Here is a 20613-nt window from a genome sequence, read left to right on the forward strand (position 1 = left end):
TTTGGGGCTTTTTGTTGCTACTCTTCGCACGTTTCCCTGGCTATTGATGGTAACTCAGACCTTCGGGCCTCGAATTACGTCATTCCGAGATCTGTTTTTCCCAAAGTACCTATCGGCTTTGGGGCAAAGGATTTTTTCTAGTTTTCCTATGGTACCGTTCGGTTTTCCGTGTGTTGTCGAGCAAAAGTAAGCAGGAATTTTTAAAAGTGAAAATCATGTCAATTGTTAAGCATGCAAATGTTCGAGATTTGGTGGTTCTTGTTCAGAACCAGCAGTTTTTGTACGGTACGAGTCATGCTCTATATAAAGCGAACAAGAGAGGTGGAAACCTGGCACGTGCTATCTGTGCTTTTCGGGATAATCTTGCACGTTTCGTTTGAACACTTCCCCTTTCGCACCGATCGGTTTCCCTATGTGTTTGAAAGGGCTATTAGTGGAACTTACCTTTTCAGAGACGTTTTGTTTGATATTTCCTTGTAAAAACTATTCTCGTGCCTCCGATTTTTTGGGGAAAAAGCAACTAGTTTTCTGTTGGCAACAAAAGCTATCAAAGCAGGGTCCGATATATTCATATATCTGACATATATCTTATATGGCATACATTTTACATACATCTTATTATACTTATATTGTATGGCACACATATATCTTATATGGCAGCTTATATGTATATATACTAGAACGAGCTACGTTCGAGGGACTTGAGCTTCAGAGGCGCAGATTAAATATAAAAAAGAAAAAAAGGACTGTGACAGGGAATATAATGCTATAAGTTTGCACGACCTGTTGGGGGGGGTAGGCAGTGAGATGGAACGACTCCACTGTCTTCTGCCAATAATTTTTTTTTTCAGCTGTAAAACTAAAAGAGGTGGCTATAATATAAATTTGCCCAGCTGGTTAGGGAGGAGAGGGGTTCACTCTCGTCTACTAATCACAGTTTTTATTAAATTTGTTTTTTTATCTAATCAAAATATGTGGTTTTGATGTCAATTCCTATGCTAAATTCGAAAATGCAATCAGAATTTTCCATCTCTCACAGCTTTTACTACTAAGGGAAAAATTTGCTACTAAGGGAAATCGAGGGGAAAATTTGAAAAATGTTGAGGGAAAAGCTGAATTAAATTAAACGTACTATTTGCATGCAGGTTGTCAAAAGGGCGTTCTTTAAGGAATTGCTTTGGGTATTAAGTTGGAACTTTTAGAGAATGCTTAGGGAGAAGATCAGTTGGCCAAAAGGCAACATGTGCACATTACTACTAATATTAATACCACTATTACTAATACTACTGCTAAGCCAACTACTGCTTCTATTGCAACCAACATTATGGCTAAGAGTATTAAGGAGAAAATTTAAGGAGATGTTAAGGGGGAGTCGAACTAAATCAAAACGCAGCCTGAGCGTGTAGATTGTCGAAAGGATCCCAGCAATATTCCAGGAACGGCTTTGATTTTTAAGTTGAAACTTTCAGGGTATGTTGAGGCGAATCTTGAACTAACCAAATGGCACTATGGGCGTACTACTACCACTAATACTACGATTACTGCAACTATTGAGGCTAGAAGCTTTCAGGGAATGTTTAGGGGTAGTTTCAACTAAATTAAAACAAATTATATCCATGCAGGTCTTCAAAGGGGCATATGAACAATATCCTAGGAAAGGCTTAAAGTATTAAGTTTAAACTTTCAGGGTATGTTGAGAAGGATATTGAACTAACCAAAAGGCACTCTATGCATACTGCTACTATTACTATTGCTTCTATTTTGCTACTATTACCACTATTGCTACGACTACTACTACTGAGGCTAAGGGTAGGAAGGTGAAACTTTCAGGGAATGTTGAACTAGATCAAAACACACTGTGTACATGCAGGTTGTCAAAATGGCATATCAGCAATAGCCCAGGAACGGTCTAGGGTATTATGTTGAAACTTTCAGAGCACATTAAGAGGGATATTAAACTAGCCAAAATGCACTGTGTGCATGCTACTTCTTCTACCACTGCTGCGAATGGTACTACTATTATTACTGCTACTACAACTGCTATTACTTTTACGACTGTTACAACTATAACTACTACTACGACGACAACTAGTAGTAGTAGCTAAGGGTATTACGGTGAAACTTCCAGAAAATGTTGAAGAGGAAAGTGAACTAAATTGAAACAAGCCATTTGGATGCAGGTTATTAAAAGGGCGTAACAGCTATATCTCTGGAAAAGCTAGGAGTATTAAGTTGGAGCTTTCAGTGCATGTTGAGGGGGATGTTGAACCAACCAAAAGGTAATATGTGCATACTAATACTACTGTTACTAATACTACTACTACGGCTAAGGGTATAAGGAGGAGTATTAGGTTGAAACTTTCTGGGCATGTTTGAGGGGAATGTTGAATTAATGAAAATGTGCTATGTGCAAATTACTGCTAATAGTAGTAGTAGTACTACTACTGCTGTTAGCACTAATATTACTAAGGCTAATGGCATTAACGTAGAACCTTTAGGGACTGTTGAGGGAAATGTTTGGCTAAATCAAAACACATTGTATGCGTGAATGTTATCAACAGAATGTATCAGCAACATCTAAAAAACGACTTAAAATCTTAAATTGAAACTATCATGGCATGAGAAGGGAATGTTGAACTAGACCAAAAAGGCATTACTATTATTGCTTACTAATAATACTACTGCTGATATTACTAATACTATATGTACTGCTCCTGTAATTACTTCTGCTAGTATGCCTACTGCTACTGCTAATGCTAAGGGTATTAGTAAAACCTTCAGAGAAGGATAAGGGCGGTGTTGGACTGAGTCAAGACACACTATGTAAATGTGGGTTTTCAAAGGGGTGCATTAGCAATAGCACAGTAACAGCTTAGGGTATTTAGCTGAAACTCCCAGGGCTACCAATATTGCTACAGCATTTTCTGGTACTTCTACTACTACTATTACTACTACTATTGAATTATATAAAAAATAGTGTGCATTCAGGTTGTTAAGATTTCTAGGTAAGACATCTTTGGACTGGAATAGGGTATAAAGCAGAAACTTTCTTGGAAATTTTATGTTGCTTCAAAACTAAATTAAAAGACACTATGTGTATGGTGGTTGTTAATAAGATGTCTGGGCAATATCTCAAGAACAACTGAAGGGATTAAGTGGAAACTTTCAGGGCTACTACAATTACTAGTACTACTTCTCATGTTACAATTGAATTCAATCATAAGAGTGTAAGTGCTTTCAGGTTGTCAAAATAGCATAGATACAATATTTTAGGAAGGGCATTCACTTTTATTTTCTGGGAAACTTCTGGGAGTATGTGTAAAACTAAATCAAAGGATACTATATGTGTCTAGCTTTTCAAAAGGGCGTATGCTATTGAAAATTGTTGACAAAATTTGTCCAACATATAAATAGTAAGCCGAAATATGGTTTCCTATAGAAAAAAAAACGAAAATATTTCTAATGTTCTTTTCTTTTATATGAAAAAGACTATGTCAATCAAAATGAACAGAAAATAATTAAAAAAAAAATTTCCCAAAAAACGTTTTTCAAAAAAAGTAAAGACCAACATTCAACCAAAAATAAACAGAAATAAAGTCAAATAATCTTCCAATTGCAAAAATACCCCAAATTACCATCAGTAAATAAATGAAAGTCAGAACGAACAGAAATTACAATAAACAACCAAATCAAACTGAAAACGAGCAGAAAGTAAAATGTTTAGGACTGAAGCTTTCCAAGCCTTCTTAAGACCGGCACATCATTTGCCCTTTACTGAAAACAAAATGTATTTTAAATGTTTTGTCTTTTTAACTTTAATAAATCCAATATATTAAGACTTCCAGGAATGAATATCAGTATATATCCATATGTATTAATTTGTTGTTTCGCACTTTTTTCTGTTATATTTTTTTTGCGATATTATGAGAAATAAAAACATTCAACTCTTACTAAGGATTGTTTTCAGTAAAGTGCGAATTATGTTCTGGTCTTTAGAAGGCATGTTGGGGGGGGGGGGGTCAGCCCTACTCATCTTAGTTTCTGCTCTTTTGAGTTTGACTTAGTTCAAACACAAATATTTTGGGTTTCATTTTTTTTATTGACGGTGATTTGCGGTAGCTTTAGGCTTGGAAAATTAGTTGACTTTTTTTCTGCTCATCTTTGGTTTAACGTAGCTCTTTACTTTTCTTTGAAAAAATTCTTTTTCGGAAAAGTTTTCTTTTTTAATTAATATGTGGAGAAGCCAGCTTATCACTGGCGCTTGTACGCTCTTAAAAATCTATGTCTGACTAGCTGTTAGTGCTTTTTTGGAGTTTCTCTGCAATTGAATATCATATGTCAAAAACTGTTTTTTCGAAATTTACTTATGGTGTTTTAAACTTATATATTTATTACTTGAAAAAACTGAAACAACTCTATGTGATGATATAAATACAAAAAGATATAAAAGAAATGAAGACACCAGGGAACAGAAATAGTTAAAATAACAAATAAAAGAAGCACAGAGAAAACTGACACGCAGATATAAAATAGAGTAAAATAAAAACACTGAGAAACTATAGTTTATAAAAATATAATGACAAAAATATGAGATGATGTTGTGAGCATAAAAGCAACGCAAACAAAATAAAAACGAAAAAAGGAGTATAATCAACCATAAAACTAACACTAGAGAAGTAAGATAGATTTTAAAACAAACACAATGAGGAAAGGAAATAAAAAACATAAATTAAAAGAACGTTTCATATACTATCAAAATGACAATCAAGTAAGGGGTGCCGAAGATGATTTAGTTTACACATTCATAATCGGAGGTATCTTTGCTAAATTTTTTTTCCAGAATAATAGACCCTTAAAAGTTGAAAGGAAAACTATTGAGGCATGAAAATTACTCATTTTAAATATATTTAGGTATTATATATTTCATAAACATGTTATAATGTATATCTTGAAAACGAATCTTTCTATTAGGACTTTTAGATAGGTCTTAAGTGTCATTTGTTTATTCCAAACGCTAAAAATTTGTCTATTAATTGCTGAAACATGGAAATATGGCGTTTAAAATGGAATTCCTAAAAATTTTGACACTTTACAGGATCTTAACCTGGTTTTGTATTTCTACGGACAAAAAGCGGTATCAAATTTAACTAATTAGTTATGCTTATTTGTTTTCGTAGTTCAAAGTGGCAACACTGACTGAAAATATGATACTGCCCTAAAAACTTCATAATTTTAAAACAACCAAAAGACAAATCTCAGAAAATTGAGATGTTTAGGAATGAATAGACCTAGTATGGGTCCAGGGGAAAATATTTTGAATACTTTCTTGTCCTTGGTGTTTAAATATTATCGTTTTTATATCTTCAGAAAATATCATGCCCTACCTGAAGGACAAATTAAAAAATAACCATTAAATTTGAATATAATTCAGTCTCCTAATAAACCTTAAAAGCTTTAAAACGAAAACTCCTCAGACAGGCTCGTTTAAGTTATATTCATATATATATTATATAAATTAAGTCATATTATATTAGTTATATTCATAACTTGTACCTTAAATGCGTAATTATACATTGTATTTTGATAACATTAGCTGGATACAGAGAGATAAAATAAAAGAAACTAAAGATAGAGAGAAATTAAAGTTATAGCACTTGGAGAGAAATAACAAAACCCGTAATTACAACGATGAGAGATTGCGATGTAAGCGTAAAAGCAACGCGAAAAAAAAAGAATTCAAAAAGGGACTGACAACAATGTGAGATGATGGCGTAAGCATAAAAGCAACACAAATAAATGACAGAAAACCAAAAAAAAAAGAGTAAAATCAACTGTAAACCTAAAATCAGAGAGTGACGTTTAAAAGCAAACAAAATAAAGAAAAACAAAATTTAGAAAAACATGAAAAAGAAAGACACGTGCCCTATTAAAATGACACACAAGAAAGGGGTACTAAGGATGATTTATTTTCTAGTGAAATGTTCAAAACCGTGTTTTTTTTTGCCAAAACTACAGATGCTTAAAAATTTAAAAAAAAAACTATTCAGGCATGAACATTATTCATTTTAAATAATTTAGGCATTATAAATTTTTCAATATGTTATAATGTATGCTTTAAAAACACAGCTTTTCTGTAAGACTTTCTATTAGGACTCAAACATGGAAATATGAAGTTTAAAATTGAATTCCTGAAACTTTTGACGCTTTGAATGACCTCAACCTGGACTTGATTTTCGTAGACGAGAAGCGGTGTCAAATTCAACTAACTAATTTTGCTTATTTATTTTTCACGGTTCAATGTGGCAACACTGAAAAAATTTCTTACTTCCCTAAAAACTTTATGATTTTGAAACAAACAAAAGAATAATCTCAGACAATCTTGATTGTTTGGTATGAATAGACCTAAGGTGGGTCCAGAGAACTAAAAATGTTTATACTTACATGTCCTTGCTGCTTTATATAATACATTTTAATGTATATAATATAATATAAATTTTATCTAAATTTACATATAATATAATTTAATATGAATATAATTTTTCTTTTTATATCCCCAGGAAATATTATGTCCGACCTCAAAACCAAATAAAAAAAAAAAAAAAATCTGAATGTAACAGCCCTGTACTCTCCTAGGAAACTTTAAAGGCTGAAAACGCTACTAGTCAGATATAATACTTATTTCAAGTATATTCATAATTTATTTCTTAGATGTGTAATTACACATCATATATAGATGTCAATGCTTGAAATGAACAAATGACAGATCCAACTTATATATAAGCTAAAGAATTTCTTCTTTAGCTTATATATAAGTTGGATCTGTCATTTGTGTATTTAAAGTATTGACATCTATTTTATGAATTCAAACAGGGAAAGTGGAGAGTTTAAGTGAAATTTCTGAAATTTTTGACGCTCTAGTGCTCCTAAACGTGAATAAAACTACTTCTTCTCTGCTGTATAAGGCTTTATTTTTATCACAGGAAAGTTTGCTCTCAAAGGCAAATTATATGTCTGAAAATCCTTTCACCCTCGCAAGAAAACATTAAATGCTGAAAGGAAAACCTTTTTAAAGGCGGTAATATCTCGTTTTCAGTAGACTCATAACATGTTTCTTAAATACATAATTCTAAATTTTCGAAGCCTTTTCTATTATTCCTTTTGTATAAGCATCAACGGTCATTTATGCATTTTAGATATAAGTATGTTAATATATATTTACGAAACAAATTTATGCTATAATGCTCGAATGGGTTCGAGGCGGGAAGCTGGAGTGGAATTATTTGACCTGCAGGCTGACTATGCTTGATCTTAATGACTGTCAAAAATTTCAGTTCTGCTCACTGGGTCTGCTGATGAAGAGAGCTTCCTGTCTCTGGGCCACATCCCGTCGACTCAGCTTGATGGTGACATTAGTGAAAGAAATTGATATACTCATCGATCACTCAAACTGTGCCAGTATCAATTGTCGAGAAGTTGGAATGCTTTGCTACTACGGAACCTTATTGCAGACGTTCATTGCTGGATGGGACTCAGCTGAATGTACGCAGGTTAGTCTTATGCTATTACAGAGATCCTTTACTGTTTCTAGTGTGTTGCAGGCATCCTAAAGTAATGCTGCTCTTAAACTGCTGCAAATATTCTTGTGCTGTTGCTAATTATTGGTTGTTGCAGAGGTTCAATGCTGAATGGGACTCGGCTGAATATACAAAGGCTAGTCTTGTATTGCTGCAGACATTCTTAGACTGTTGCTAGTCTGTTGCAGGCATCTTTTGCTATTGCTAGTCTCATAATTTTGTAAATATTTTTGTATTGTTGCTAGTTCTATATTCCTGCACACATTGATTGATGGATGTGACTCGACCAGATGCACAAAGATCAGTTTTATACTGTCCTCCCTAGCATAAGTACCATATGTACAATTTCTGAGGACAATTAATTTGTCAATGGTTATGGGAAAACCAAGACGTCATTGTAATTATATTCCAGGTGAGGGGGGTTCAACTTGTTTTAGTCAAGGGGAGGGGATAATCAACTATTAGCATTACATCTCTAAACAGTATTTGCTAAAAAAAATTTGTATCTTGCGAAGCATAGACACTTAACGCCAGAGAGAGCATTCTCGATCTGCTCTTTTTCTGATGGAGTGTCAGCTCCTGAGATAGCTGTGACCGGTGATTACAAGTTTAAAATTAACCAAATCAAAAATCACTAGGTCTGCCTAATTGTCTTTAAAATTACTTATATTTATATAAAAGATAAAAATATATTTAACATATAAGTGTATTACCTATATTAAAATTTATATATGTGGCATATAACATATATAAAATAATATATATGAAAACACACCAGTTTACTAATTCAGTCAACATTCCTACAAATTTTTTTTGTTAAATGAATAATATAGAAGAATGAATACAACCTTTTGCAGAGTTTTGCCCTTGCATAAGAAATCAGTATGAAACTTGTAAACTAATTCATAGTTAAATAAATTAGGAAATGTTAGAATTTCAACTAATAACTTATTTGAGCTTGGAGAAAAACATTTTGAAGCAAACATGGCTATTGGGTATGGTTGGGATGGTCCTGGATGATATTATTTGGTTAGCTTTTATACAGAAATTTTCTAATACTTTTCTAGCTGTCCTCATTAAGTAGAACAGCAGCAAACCCTATTCTTTGCGACGAAAACATCCATTTGACTATACTTAAACGGTTATAGGAAGGATTCCGGATGAAGGATGACAGATTGCCAAAGATTTTCTTTTCGGCCAACCGTCTGAGGCTAAACAGAAAGCAGGCTGTCCGTGGTTGTGGTGGGAGGATGTCGTAAAGAATGATTTAAGGGAACTGGGAACTTCCTGGGAGCTAAAAATAAGGAGGCTTTGAATAGATTAGGATGGAGGAGTTGCGTAGCTGTGTTGGCCTCAGGTGGCTTGGTGCTGCGGTGAGTTGTTAGTAGTACTAGTAGTAGTAGTAACCGGCTATATTTAAGGACTATATTTGACTATGTATTTATTGACTATGTTTATTGACTATAGTTAAACATAAAGATGTACTGTGCAAAACTATAAAAATGTTGAGATTTCTGAGGTGGAGATGAACGTACCCGAAGGCCTTAAGTGTGTGCTTGATTACCACTTAATATATTTTGAGACCTTGCTTCTTTTCAAGCATTTTTTGCTTCATTTGACTTCTGTCGTTGTGACCTTGAACAAAAACAACACTTTTTTGATCTTTTTTTATAAGTTCATTTTAGCTATAAAACATGAAGGCTAGCACAGTTTTATCACTTCTCTCTTGTAAATTTGGATTTCGTATTCATTCCTTCACAAAAGAAAAATGGTTTCGAGACAGTGTTTGATTTGGTTATGGAACAGTGAATTTTCAGATATATTATGCAACAGTGCAGAGTAGAAATTTTAGTTGCTTATTTGCTAAAAAAGATTAGAAATTTAGAAATTTTCCAAAAAAAATTAGGTCAATGGCAAGATTAACGTCGTCCGGTATGTGCTTGGTTAAAATTGAAGGTTTCTGGGTTTGTTAGATTAAAGAACTACCGTGATTAAATGATTAAAGAACTAATTGAACTACCGTGTTGTCTTATTGGGGCAGGGATCTTCTGAAAGAAGACCCCTGCTATTATATAGGCTATGAAAACATTGAAATGTTCGTCAATTTACAATTTTGGTAGAATCCTAATGAGGTGCAAAGAAACAACTGCTTCACCCACCATTTACATGGATAAACATATTTTCCTGTCTTTCAACACAATGACTCAATAAATGGCCGTCAATTTACAATTTTGTTAGAATCCTAATGAGGTGCAAAGAAACAGCTGCTTCACCCACCATTTACATGGATAAACATATTTTCCTGTCTTTCAACACAATGACTCAATAAATGGCCGTCAATTTACAATTTTGTTAGAATCCTAATGAGGTGCAAAGAAACAGCTGCTTCACCCACCATTTACATGGATAAACATATTTTCCTGTCTTTCAACACAATGACTCAATAAATGGCCGTCAATTTACAATTTTGGTAGAATCTTAATGAGGTGCAAAGAAACAGCTGCTTCGCCCACCATTTACATGGATAAACATATTTTCCTGTCTTTCAACACAATGACACAATAAATGGCCGTCAATTTACAATTTTGGTAGAATCTTAATGAGGTGCAAAGAAACAGCTGCTTCACCCACCATTTACATGGATAAACATATTTTCCTGTCTTTCAACACAATGACACAATAAATGGCCGTCAATTTACAATTTTGGTAGAATCTTAATGAGGTGCAAAGAAACAGCTGCTTCACCCACCATTTACATGGATAAACATATTTTCCTGTCTTTCAACACAATGACACAATAAATGGCCGTCAATTTACAATTTTGGTAGAATCTTAATGAGGTGCAAAGAAACAGCTGCTTCGCCCACCATTTACATGGATAAACATATTTTCCTGTCTTTCAACACAATGACACAATAAATGGCCGTCAATTTACAATTTTGGTAGAATCTTAATGAGGTGCAAAGAAACAGCTGCTTCACCCACCATTTACATGGATAAACATATTTGCCTGTCTTACAACACAATGACTCAATAAATGGCCGTCAATTTACAATTTTGGTAGAATCCTAATGAGGTGCAAAGAAACAGCTGCTTCACCCACCATTTACATGGATAAACATATTTTCCTGTCTTTCAACACAATGACACAATAAATGGCCGTCAATTTACAATTTTGGTAGAATCCTAATGAGGTGCAAAGAAACAGCTGCTTCACCCACCATTTACATGGATAAACATATTTTCCTGTCTTTCAACACAATGACACAATAAATGGCCGTCAATTTACAATTTTGGTAGAATCTTAATGAGGTGCAAAGAAACAGCTGCTTCGCCCACCATTTACATGGATAAACATATTTTCCTGTCTTTCAACACAATGACTCAATAAATCGCCGTCAATTTACAATTTTGGTAGAATCCTAATGAGGTGCAAAGAAACAGCTGCTTCACCCACCATTTACATGGATAAAAATATTTTCCTGTCTTTCAACACAATGACAAAATAAATGGCCGTCAATTTACAATTTTGGTAGAATCCTAATGAGGTGCAAAGAAACAGCTGCTTCACCCACCATTTACATGGATAAACATATTTTCCTGTCTTTCAACACAATGACTCAATAAATGGCCGTCAATTTACAATTTTGGTAGAATCTTAATGAGGTGCAAAGAAACAGCTGCTTCGCCCACCATTTACATGGATAAACATATTTTCCTGTCTTTCAACACAATGACTCAATAAATGGCTGACAATGGGCTTAAGGATATTAGTTTTCTGTGTTGGGTTCAAAATTGTGATCTTTTATTAGGAAATATCCCGTTGTGCAGTTTCAAAGTCTGATTTTCAAATTTTGTGACTTGGTTTGTATAACCACTAAACTGTAGCTAATTGTTATTTCCTAGCTCGAAAGTTAGACCACCGACGGAATACACACCCAGGGGCGTCAATGGAAAAAAACCTGCCTGAGGCCAACACCAACTGTGTACGCTTCTCTCTCACTTCAATCTATTCAAAGCTTCTACAGTCTTTGCCCTATCCCATGAAGCTCCAATTTCCTTTAGACCTACCTCATATCCTCTTCTCACGCCATTTTGGGATGGCCTGACTTTCGATTAGCCCCACATAAACGGCTGGAAAGCTCAGTCTGTTGTAATCGTTCATAGTTTCAATCGATCATTTTCATAGTTTCGTGAAGTATTGTGTGTTATAAGATTAAAGTCTAAAATCTTGGTTCTTATGATCAACTGGTGAATTTTTTTTATTTTTTATGTTCTGTGTAGGGCTATTAGTCATAGGTTCTAATTAAAAGTAAACTATATTCAAAGTTGATTTTTTTTTTTTTTTTTAATAGTGCGCATATATATTTTTTACGTAATTATTTTTGGTGCAAGAAACAAATAAATTGTTTGGTAAAAAGAAACTTATTAAATAGCAAAATTGAAGCTGGCAGTCAGTTGCATCACAGTTGGGTGATAGCTTCTTGTGAAGAGATAACATTTGACGAATTCCAACTACCACAACTTTATGTGAAAGTACAATGTTTATAATTGACAGAATTGAAGTATTCTTGTCTAGTATTCTTTTTAAGCAGGATGGGAATAAAAAAAAAGTTCTAGTAGAGACGCCGTGGATGTATAAAAAATGCATTTGGATATATATATATATATATATATATATATATATATATATATATATATATATATATATATATATATATATATATATATATTCAGATCGTTTGATAGGTGCCATGTGACACCTGTCCCCCTGTCAAGGCGGAAACCTATGGCACCTGTTTCCATAAGGGAGTTAGTTATTCATGCTAGCCATCTCCTAGTGGGAGTCCCTTCAAGCCAGTAAGCCTTGCCACAAAAGTTGGTGTCTTGAATGTTTCCCATATAGTCAAAAATTTTGATTCTGCCAAGAGACAAGATCAGATGCCTGGTTTTCCTGTTCTTAGCGGATGTCCTTGTTTGTACCGGTTCTTGTTCTGAACTTTAATCTGACTCGAGCATCAGAAAAAAGTAGGGGATAAGCTTGCCAGGTTTTATCCATGAGAGGATATAAAAATCTAAATTAAAGGCCTTTGTTTACCGGAAAAGGTTTCTTTTTGACAGAACAAAATATGGGGCTACTATTATACAGCAATACAGCTACTATTATCAACTCACTGCAGCACAAAACCGCCTGAGGCCGACACAGCTTCGCACGCTCCTCCTCCATCCCTGTTCTATTAAAAGTTTCTCTCTTTACACCCTCCCAGGAAGTACCCATTTCCCTTCAATCTTTCCTTATGTAATCCTCCCACCCCATTCGGGGAAGGCTTGCTTTTCGTTTGGCCCTAGACGGTTGGCCCACAAGGGCGATCCGTAATCCTTCATCTGCAGAATGTGTCCTAGCCATTCCAATCTTTATCTCATTATTGCCGTAGATAGCGGGATTGAACCACATTTTTGCACAACCTACTGTTTGAGATACGGTTAGTCAGCCGGGTATCCTGAAAAATCCGTAGGCAATTTCTCTGGAAAACGTCTAGTAAATCTTCATCCACTTTTCAGAGCGCCCATGCTTCAGAGCCATGCTTGGCCACTTTCAGCATTGTAGCTTATAATATTCTAATCTTAGTTTGTAGACTTATTTTCCTAATCTACCAAAGGTTTTTTCAACTATGAAAGAAACACCCTGGGCCTTGGCTATTCTACTTTTAACATCTTCACTGCACCCACCATCTTTACTAATAATACTAGCTAAGTAAGTGATGATGTCCACTGCTCAACATCACCTTCACTTATTCCTAGTATTAGTGACTTAATCTTTTTAACATTGATTTTCAAACCTATTCTTGCACCCTGAACTCGCAAAACCTCTAAAAGTTCATTCATTTTCAACTAGGATGCTTCATCATGAGTGTATCATCATCAAATCATCAACTCATCAGCATAATCTAGGACAGTTTTATTTCCTCATTTGATTCCGTGTTCTCCGATTGCCTTTACTGTGCTCCATAAGACAAAATACATCAAAACGGGGAATCAATCAATAATAATTTTTTTTGTACATTCAATTGTTCCAACTCTCTGTCAAGCAGGTTGGATAGTAACCTTAAACGCACTACATTTATGACATCAAAATATTGAATGATCTTATTAGGGATATTTCTGCCGCAAGTTACATTTTTCACTATTTTGTAGAGACAATTTCTGAATTTAAGTCGAGGTTTCAGCCAAGATGGAATTGGAATATAAATAATTTTTTTTTTTTATCTTTAAGGAAATAAACCGAATGCCTTTTAATTTGTCAGTTACGTAGTAAACTAGCAGTTCTGCATGTTTATGGTACACTGATTAGGAAAATACACCTGTATTTCTGCGCAAAAAAGAGGTTGCAGCAATTCCAATTTGCGAATTGGAAAGCGGGAACACAAATAAAAATTAATAGTTTTTAATTCTAGATCAGTTGTCGTAGGAGAGTAATAGTTTTTACGTCATGAGTGGATAATGACCTGTATGCAAAATTTTCCCTTAAAAAACGAAATAAAAAACGGTGGCCGGCGTTTACCCTCCCCCCGGTAAATACCCCCCCCCCCCCGTGGAAAATAAGGCTTTCCAAATTTGAGTTTTAGAATTTCCGAGAATTTTACTCGAGTTTTATTTTTTATTTATTTTTTTTCGTAGGGGGAACAAATTTTGGTACTTGTGTATTATGCGCCACTCACTCAAGTTTACGCTTCTTAAAATTCTCGAACAAACCGGTTTTTTCGTTAGTTTATTAATTAATTTCGAAATAAATTTGGGCTATATACTCGCCATATAGGGGGGGGGGGGAGTTAAAGAATAGCGGGTCACTATCCAAGGTAGGTTTGTTGAAATAATTCTGAGCATTATACAGATAGATAGAGAAGTGGATTTTAAAGCCAAATATATGGCCATGAACACAGTAAAATAACATAAATGAAAGGCACAAATACCATAAACTTTGATCAGTGATCATCATAAAACACTTAAATGAAACACTACATTAACCTAATAATAGTACTTAATACTTGGAAAAACGGCCATTGAAAAAGGAAAAAAATTTAACACTTGGAAAAAACACTTAAATGAAACATTACATTTACTTTATACTGGGATTTTTTTTATAATATAGTTAAAAAAATTTTCAGATACCTCGCTATTCTTCTGTAATTTTTTTAGTGACCATATACCTAGAAAGAATTGTTTTCTGACTTCAAACTGTCCAAATGCTTTACCCCCACCACCCGGTAAATAACCCCCCGAAAAATACCCCCCCCCCCCGGGGAAAAGAAGGCTTTTCAAATTTGAATTTGAGTGAAATATTTGGACAGTTTGAAGTCAGAAAACAATCCTTTCTAGGTATATGGCCACTTAAAATTACAAAAGAATAGCGAAGTATCTTGAACTTTTGTTATCTAAAAAAAAAAGAAAAAAAAATCCCAGTAGAAATTAGATGCAATGTTTCATTTAATTGTTTTTTCCAAGCGTTAAGTGTTTTTTTTTTTCAATGACCGTTTTCTAAGTATAAAGTACTATTATTAGGTTAATGTAGTGTTTCATTTAAGTGTTTTATACCCCCCCCCCCTACAGTTTGCAAATCTATAACCCAAATTCATTTCTAAAGCAACGAAGAAACTAACGAAAAAGACGGTGTGTTCTCAAATTTTACAAAGCGTAAACTAGAGTTGAGTGGCGCTTAATACACAAGTACCGAAATTCCTTCCCCCTATCGAAATTCAAAAAAATAAAACTCAAATAAAATTCTCGAATAAGCCTTATTTTCCACGGGGGGGGGGAATTTACCGGGGGCATTTTCCGTGGGGGCTGTTTTCTGGGGGGGGGGGGGGTATTTTCAGGGGAAGTAATCGCCAGGCGGGTAAACGCCTAGAACCATAAAAAAACATAGTCTTTATTTCTTTCATATATTTCAAAACTCAACACATTATATTTAGCGCATACCCATACCCCTCAAGCTTAATAAACTAATATGTACCAAAGAGAAAATTTACCGAATTCAGAGCGTAAATAAGGTTTACTAAACGATTCTGTGTGTCACTCCCTCATATATTAGACTCTTTACATTAAAAAAAAATATTAATTTAAATTAATCTTAAATTAATTTGTTTAAAGCCAAAATTTTTAATATTTCAGGTATTGATGGTCATAGATAAGCAAGCCGAAATTAAGAAAAAGTTTAAAGAACTGTTGAGAATTGGATACACGGGCCATTTTCGAAGAGTGGCCGAGGCCGTGCTTGCTGATCAACAGCTGAATGAAATCAAGATACGTTATCATTATTTGAAGCTTTTTGTGGAGGCCGCCTCAACGCCACCTGAGAGATGGGTCTGGCTCCTTCGAATATTGGCACAGTATAACCGTGAAGAGAGAGCCATCCTACTTCTATTGATGTATTTGCCACTAGATCATGAAGGTACTTTCTGTTTCATGTTTTGGCGCCTGTATTGCAAGTACGCAAGATTTTTTTTTTCTGGAGGGGGGGGGGAGTGTGAAAGGTGGTAATAATAAAAAAATTATATGACGATTTGAACCCGAAGTACCTAGAAACTCAGGAAAATATATAATATCTTGAGGGAGGGCGAAGGCCCTCCTTCATGCGTAAGTCACGACATAAACTAGTCTCTGTATAAACCAGGCCACTAGTTTTTACTTTTCATTAGACTTGGCTGTGATCCGACACCCCTGCCTGTAGAATGCTACATTAATCACCTGGGTTTTAGGGACTATAAAGTAATTAGAGTTAGAAAGAATAACATAGGCAAGATTATCGCGAGGCAAGATTATACTAGATTATACGCCTTATACAAGGCAAGATTAAACGACATAGGCAAGTTTTGCCAGTAATTTTATCCTTCTCTGATTGCTTGATTTGTTTGAAATATTTCGTCGACCGAGGTTTTATTTTTAATGAACGTCCCTGAAGTTATATTCAAAATTGATTTACGTGCTGTGAAGATCTGAATAATTAGATTTGATACCCTATTAATATCAGATTATAAGTTTAGAACATTTATTCAAATATTTAAAGGAGTTCAGGAGATAATTGTAGTTTAAGCATAATTTAGCTGGTAAATAAATAATTCAGCGCAAATAAGGGCCTGCAAAGGTGTTTCCCAGTTCATATTAAACAGTTCGTAGTAACGAACTGTAAGTAAGGAGCGATCCGGCTCAATAGTAACCGAAACTCTAAAAAACAGAACTTTGATACCAATAGATATCAAAAGAATCAGCTTTTTATGCTGACTTCAAATATATAAATATAATTAAGTTTAATCTTACCCCATCAAAGAATACGAGCCTGATAAAATTTGCCTGATTTTTGAAAAAAGGAAGAAACAGCCCTCAAAAGTCAAATGATCTCAATTAAAATCATACCCTCAGATTAAGCGTATCAGAAAACCCTACTGTATAGGTTTCAAGCTCCTATCTTCAATGGAATCCTGTATTTTTTTTTACGCATCAAGGATGCGTGTTTTTTTCCTGGGGTGATCGTATCGACCAAGTGGTCCTAGAATATCGGGAGAGGGGTCATTGGAACAGAAATTAAAAGTTCTAGTGCCCTTTTTAAGTGACTAGGCCCCCTCCCTTTCCCATTTTTTTTTAAAATCACCTGATAAAAATTTTGAGATAGCCATTTTGTTCATCATAGTTGAAAGGCCCAATAACTATCCTTTGGGTATAAAATGACCTCCCCCCACAGCCTCAGGGAAAAGGTCTGCAAGTTATGAAATTTGTGCATAGTATTTGTTATTGGGATGTTGGCACACGTTTTCAGTTGGGTCGGGGGACAAATTTTCTGCTTGGGATTTTCCATGGGGTGATTTTCCATGAGGAAGGAAGTTTTCAGGGAGTGAACTTGTCAGGGGAAATTATATACTGGGGGAATTTGCCAGAATTCTTATACAAAATCCTTTATATATGTCTGCTTTCTCTTTTCCGTCTTAATTTTACGCGCAGAGTGGTTAAGAGTAATTGTCCGGGGTAAATTGTCACCGGGATTGAATTGTAAAATAAGAAAAGCAAGTTTTTTCAACTGAAAGTAAGGAGCAACATTAAAACTTAAAAAGAACAAAAATTATTATGTATGTAAAGTGGGTTGCCCCCTCCTCAAAACATCGATCTTTGCTCTAAAGTTTAAACTTTGTCCCAATTTTTTAATAATGACTCCTGAAACACAAGGGCCGTTTAATTAGAACAATAAGACGCTTTTTAAATTACTAACAAACTTCAGCTTAAAGAGCGAGGTATTGAGGAGGGGGCAGTCCCTTTTATATGCGTAATAATTGCTGTTTGTTTTAAGTTTTAGTGTTGCTCCTTACTTTCAGCTGAAAAAACTTTTTTTTAAATTTAATCTCTGTATGATCGGGCAATAACTAGATTGCCAGTTGATCAGCGCATTTTATAACCCAGCTTACGAATTTAGGATCCCATTTATTTTACTGAAAAGGTCTTAAAAGCTACTAGAGGCCTCATGGCCTTAGAAACTGCTGCTGAAAATTCAGCAGTACCCACATAAAGTGGAAAAACTCAGAATAAACTTGAATTTAACTTAAAAAAGATTGTATTTTAACTAAAGTCAAACTTTACAGTTGTCAAGACAGTGAAAAAGGAATTTGATTGTTTTAATTTAGTTAAGTCAGAAGTTTTTAATGGAAATTACTTCCATATGCAGTTATGCACTTTTAGTAGTGACAGGAGCCAAATTAAAAAAACAAGAAAAAAAGAAGAGAAATATATGTGGAGCAAAAAAAAAAAAAACAGCTAATAACAAATGGCACCAAACATGTTAAGAAGTTTTAGCTTTCTGTTGTAGGGGTGGTTTAGTGTATGTTGAAGGAATCAGCAGCTTGTGACTTCACAAGCTGCTGAATTCAAACGCTTGTGAATTCATAAGTTTGTGAATTCAAGATTGTAAATTTGACAATTTCACTGAAAAAAACAATGTAGATCCGGATAATGGATTTTGATGGGTTTTGGGTCAGGTTTATAAATTTTTCTGTTCGAAAGTGTGCAATTTCACAACTTAGCTTTACAAATCTGCTTTGTATGCTTATTTGTTCTTCCACTAATTTCGGATCGTGTCTCAATAATGTCAGTGTTGTCAGTGGAACAGACTTTTTCTTGGATTCAACATGAAACTGACTTAAATTTTGCAGAATTTTTAGGTCTTAATCTCTTTTCTTGGGCTACGAAATAGTTTAGGCTTGTTAAAAACGATGTATGCGAACTTGCCTTTTGCGCCCTTTCAGTCAAGTGTTTTGTTGCTTCCAATACGTCATAATTTATAGAAAAGTAAAAAAAGAAGGTTATTTTAATTGTTTGAAATAATAATTTTAAAAAAATGAACAAATAAAACTAATTAGGTGTTTTGCTTTTTGGAACTAGATTCATGGTTTTGATTGGAGGCAATATGCCGTTGTGGCCTGACCTTCGACTCACATTAGTTAGTCCACACATGATATTGATTGTGGCAGTAAAGGCTGAACGGTTTTAAACATTTAACTCAATTGTGTCTTTTATCTGTCATAATTTATAGCAAAAGAAAAATAAAGATAATTAATTTATTCCAACATTAATAAAAAAATTCAATAATTAAAAACACTATTTTTTATTTAGCCTTTTATAAGTAATTTCATGATTGTGGTTAGAGGTATTGGGCCGTTGTGCCCTGAACCTTGACTCAGTTTGGATAGTCTGGCCATGAAATGATGATTGTGATGGTTAGTATTGAACTGTTTTGGTTGTTATTCCTCACATATGATCTTCATTTTCGTCTCTAATGGGTTTCCCACACCGTTTACGAGTTTTGCATCATTGGAGGACTAAAAATAAAGCCATTTCCTAAAGGTTCTGCTTAATAATATGGTACTTGTTTTTGGAATATGGGTGTGCTAGAAGAGGCGCTAATTGGGAAAAGTGGGGGAACGAAAAACACATTTTTCTGGTATTTTAATTAAATCAATTTAAGAGAAGGACAAAAATACCCCCTCCTATATTTTGAGAAAAACCTTCTTTTGTATAGTCATAAAAAAGTCGACAATAACCTTGCCCCCCCACCCTCCAATAGTTTAATGGATTTCATGAAACAAGTGTAGGACGAATCTTCTAATGTAATTTGGTAGGTGCAAATTCAAAAACGTAATGGAGTTGTTTTAGTACCCATTTTTTTTTTGTGATAAAACTCTCGTTTGTTTGCAGTTTTGCTCGTAGAATTTTGCATAACTTTTATACTTGTTAGCGCAAAGAAAGTTACATTAGAGAAAATTTGCTCTGAAAAATATCCATAACAGCTGAAATTGGCAATTAATAAGCAAAAGTATGTTTTCGGATTTTTAAAAAGGGTGCAGTTTTATGTAAATATTTTCATAATATAATATTGGCCTGAAATTGGGGATTTTTCTACCCTATGAGTAGATATGCTTGAATATAGGCTAAAAAAGGGAGAAGGAGCAATTTTGATTTCCGCTTGTTCTTCCAAAAGATGACAATGGGAGTTCATGGTTTGAAGTTTGCATGGGTTTCAATAAACTTATATAATATTTTGGATGATTTTCCTCTTGAAAGCTATTGTTTCCACAGGGTCATTTTTTAAATACATTTTAAGACCAACTGGTTGTACATGACGTATGACAAGCAAGGAAAAAAATAATAAATGAATGATAAAATAGAATAGCCGAGAAAAACGAGGGTAATGTCAGCCAGGGGCAGAAAAGAAGGGAAAATGACAAAAGCAGATATTTCGGCAAGAACCTCCGCCAAGACCATTCACCAATTATATTTGGACCAATCTAACTGGTGAATGGTCTTCCATTTATTTTGTCTTTTTTTTTTTTTTTTTTTTGGTTTGTTTCATTTAGTTTTACTTCTGGTCTGGTCGATTTTACTTCAAAAGGTTAAGTTTTTTTTTTAGCACTGAAGATGGCTTGGTAGAGGTTCTTGTCGAAATATCTGTTTTTGTCCTTTTCGCTTCTTTTCTATCTAGTGACCGACATTACCCTCGTTT

The 20613-nt window shown here is 34.3% G+C and overlaps 1 protein-coding gene across 1 annotated transcript in view; it reads left to right on the top strand.

The window, feature by feature from the left end:
* The window catches only part of LOC148952744 (F-box only protein 47-like), a 46787-nt gene that overhangs the window by 5097 nt on the left and 21077 nt on the right, over positions 1 to 20613 (top strand). The window contains exons 4-5 of the mRNA XM_089087767.1: positions 7332 to 7547; positions 15744 to 16023. Of these exons, the coding sequence (XP_088943893.1) occupies positions 7332 to 7547; positions 15744 to 16023 (496 nt within the window). The remainder of the gene's footprint in view (positions 1 to 7331; positions 7548 to 15743; positions 16024 to 20613) is intronic.

Source organism: Artemia sp. Qi Xiang Cuo, chromosome 4, assembly GCF_049724085.1.
Source record: "Artemia sp. Qi Xiang Cuo chromosome 4, ASM4972408v1, whole genome shotgun sequence".
NCBI classification, from domain to species: domain Eukaryota; kingdom Metazoa; phylum Arthropoda; class Branchiopoda; order Anostraca; family Artemiidae; genus Artemia; species Artemia sp. Qi Xiang Cuo.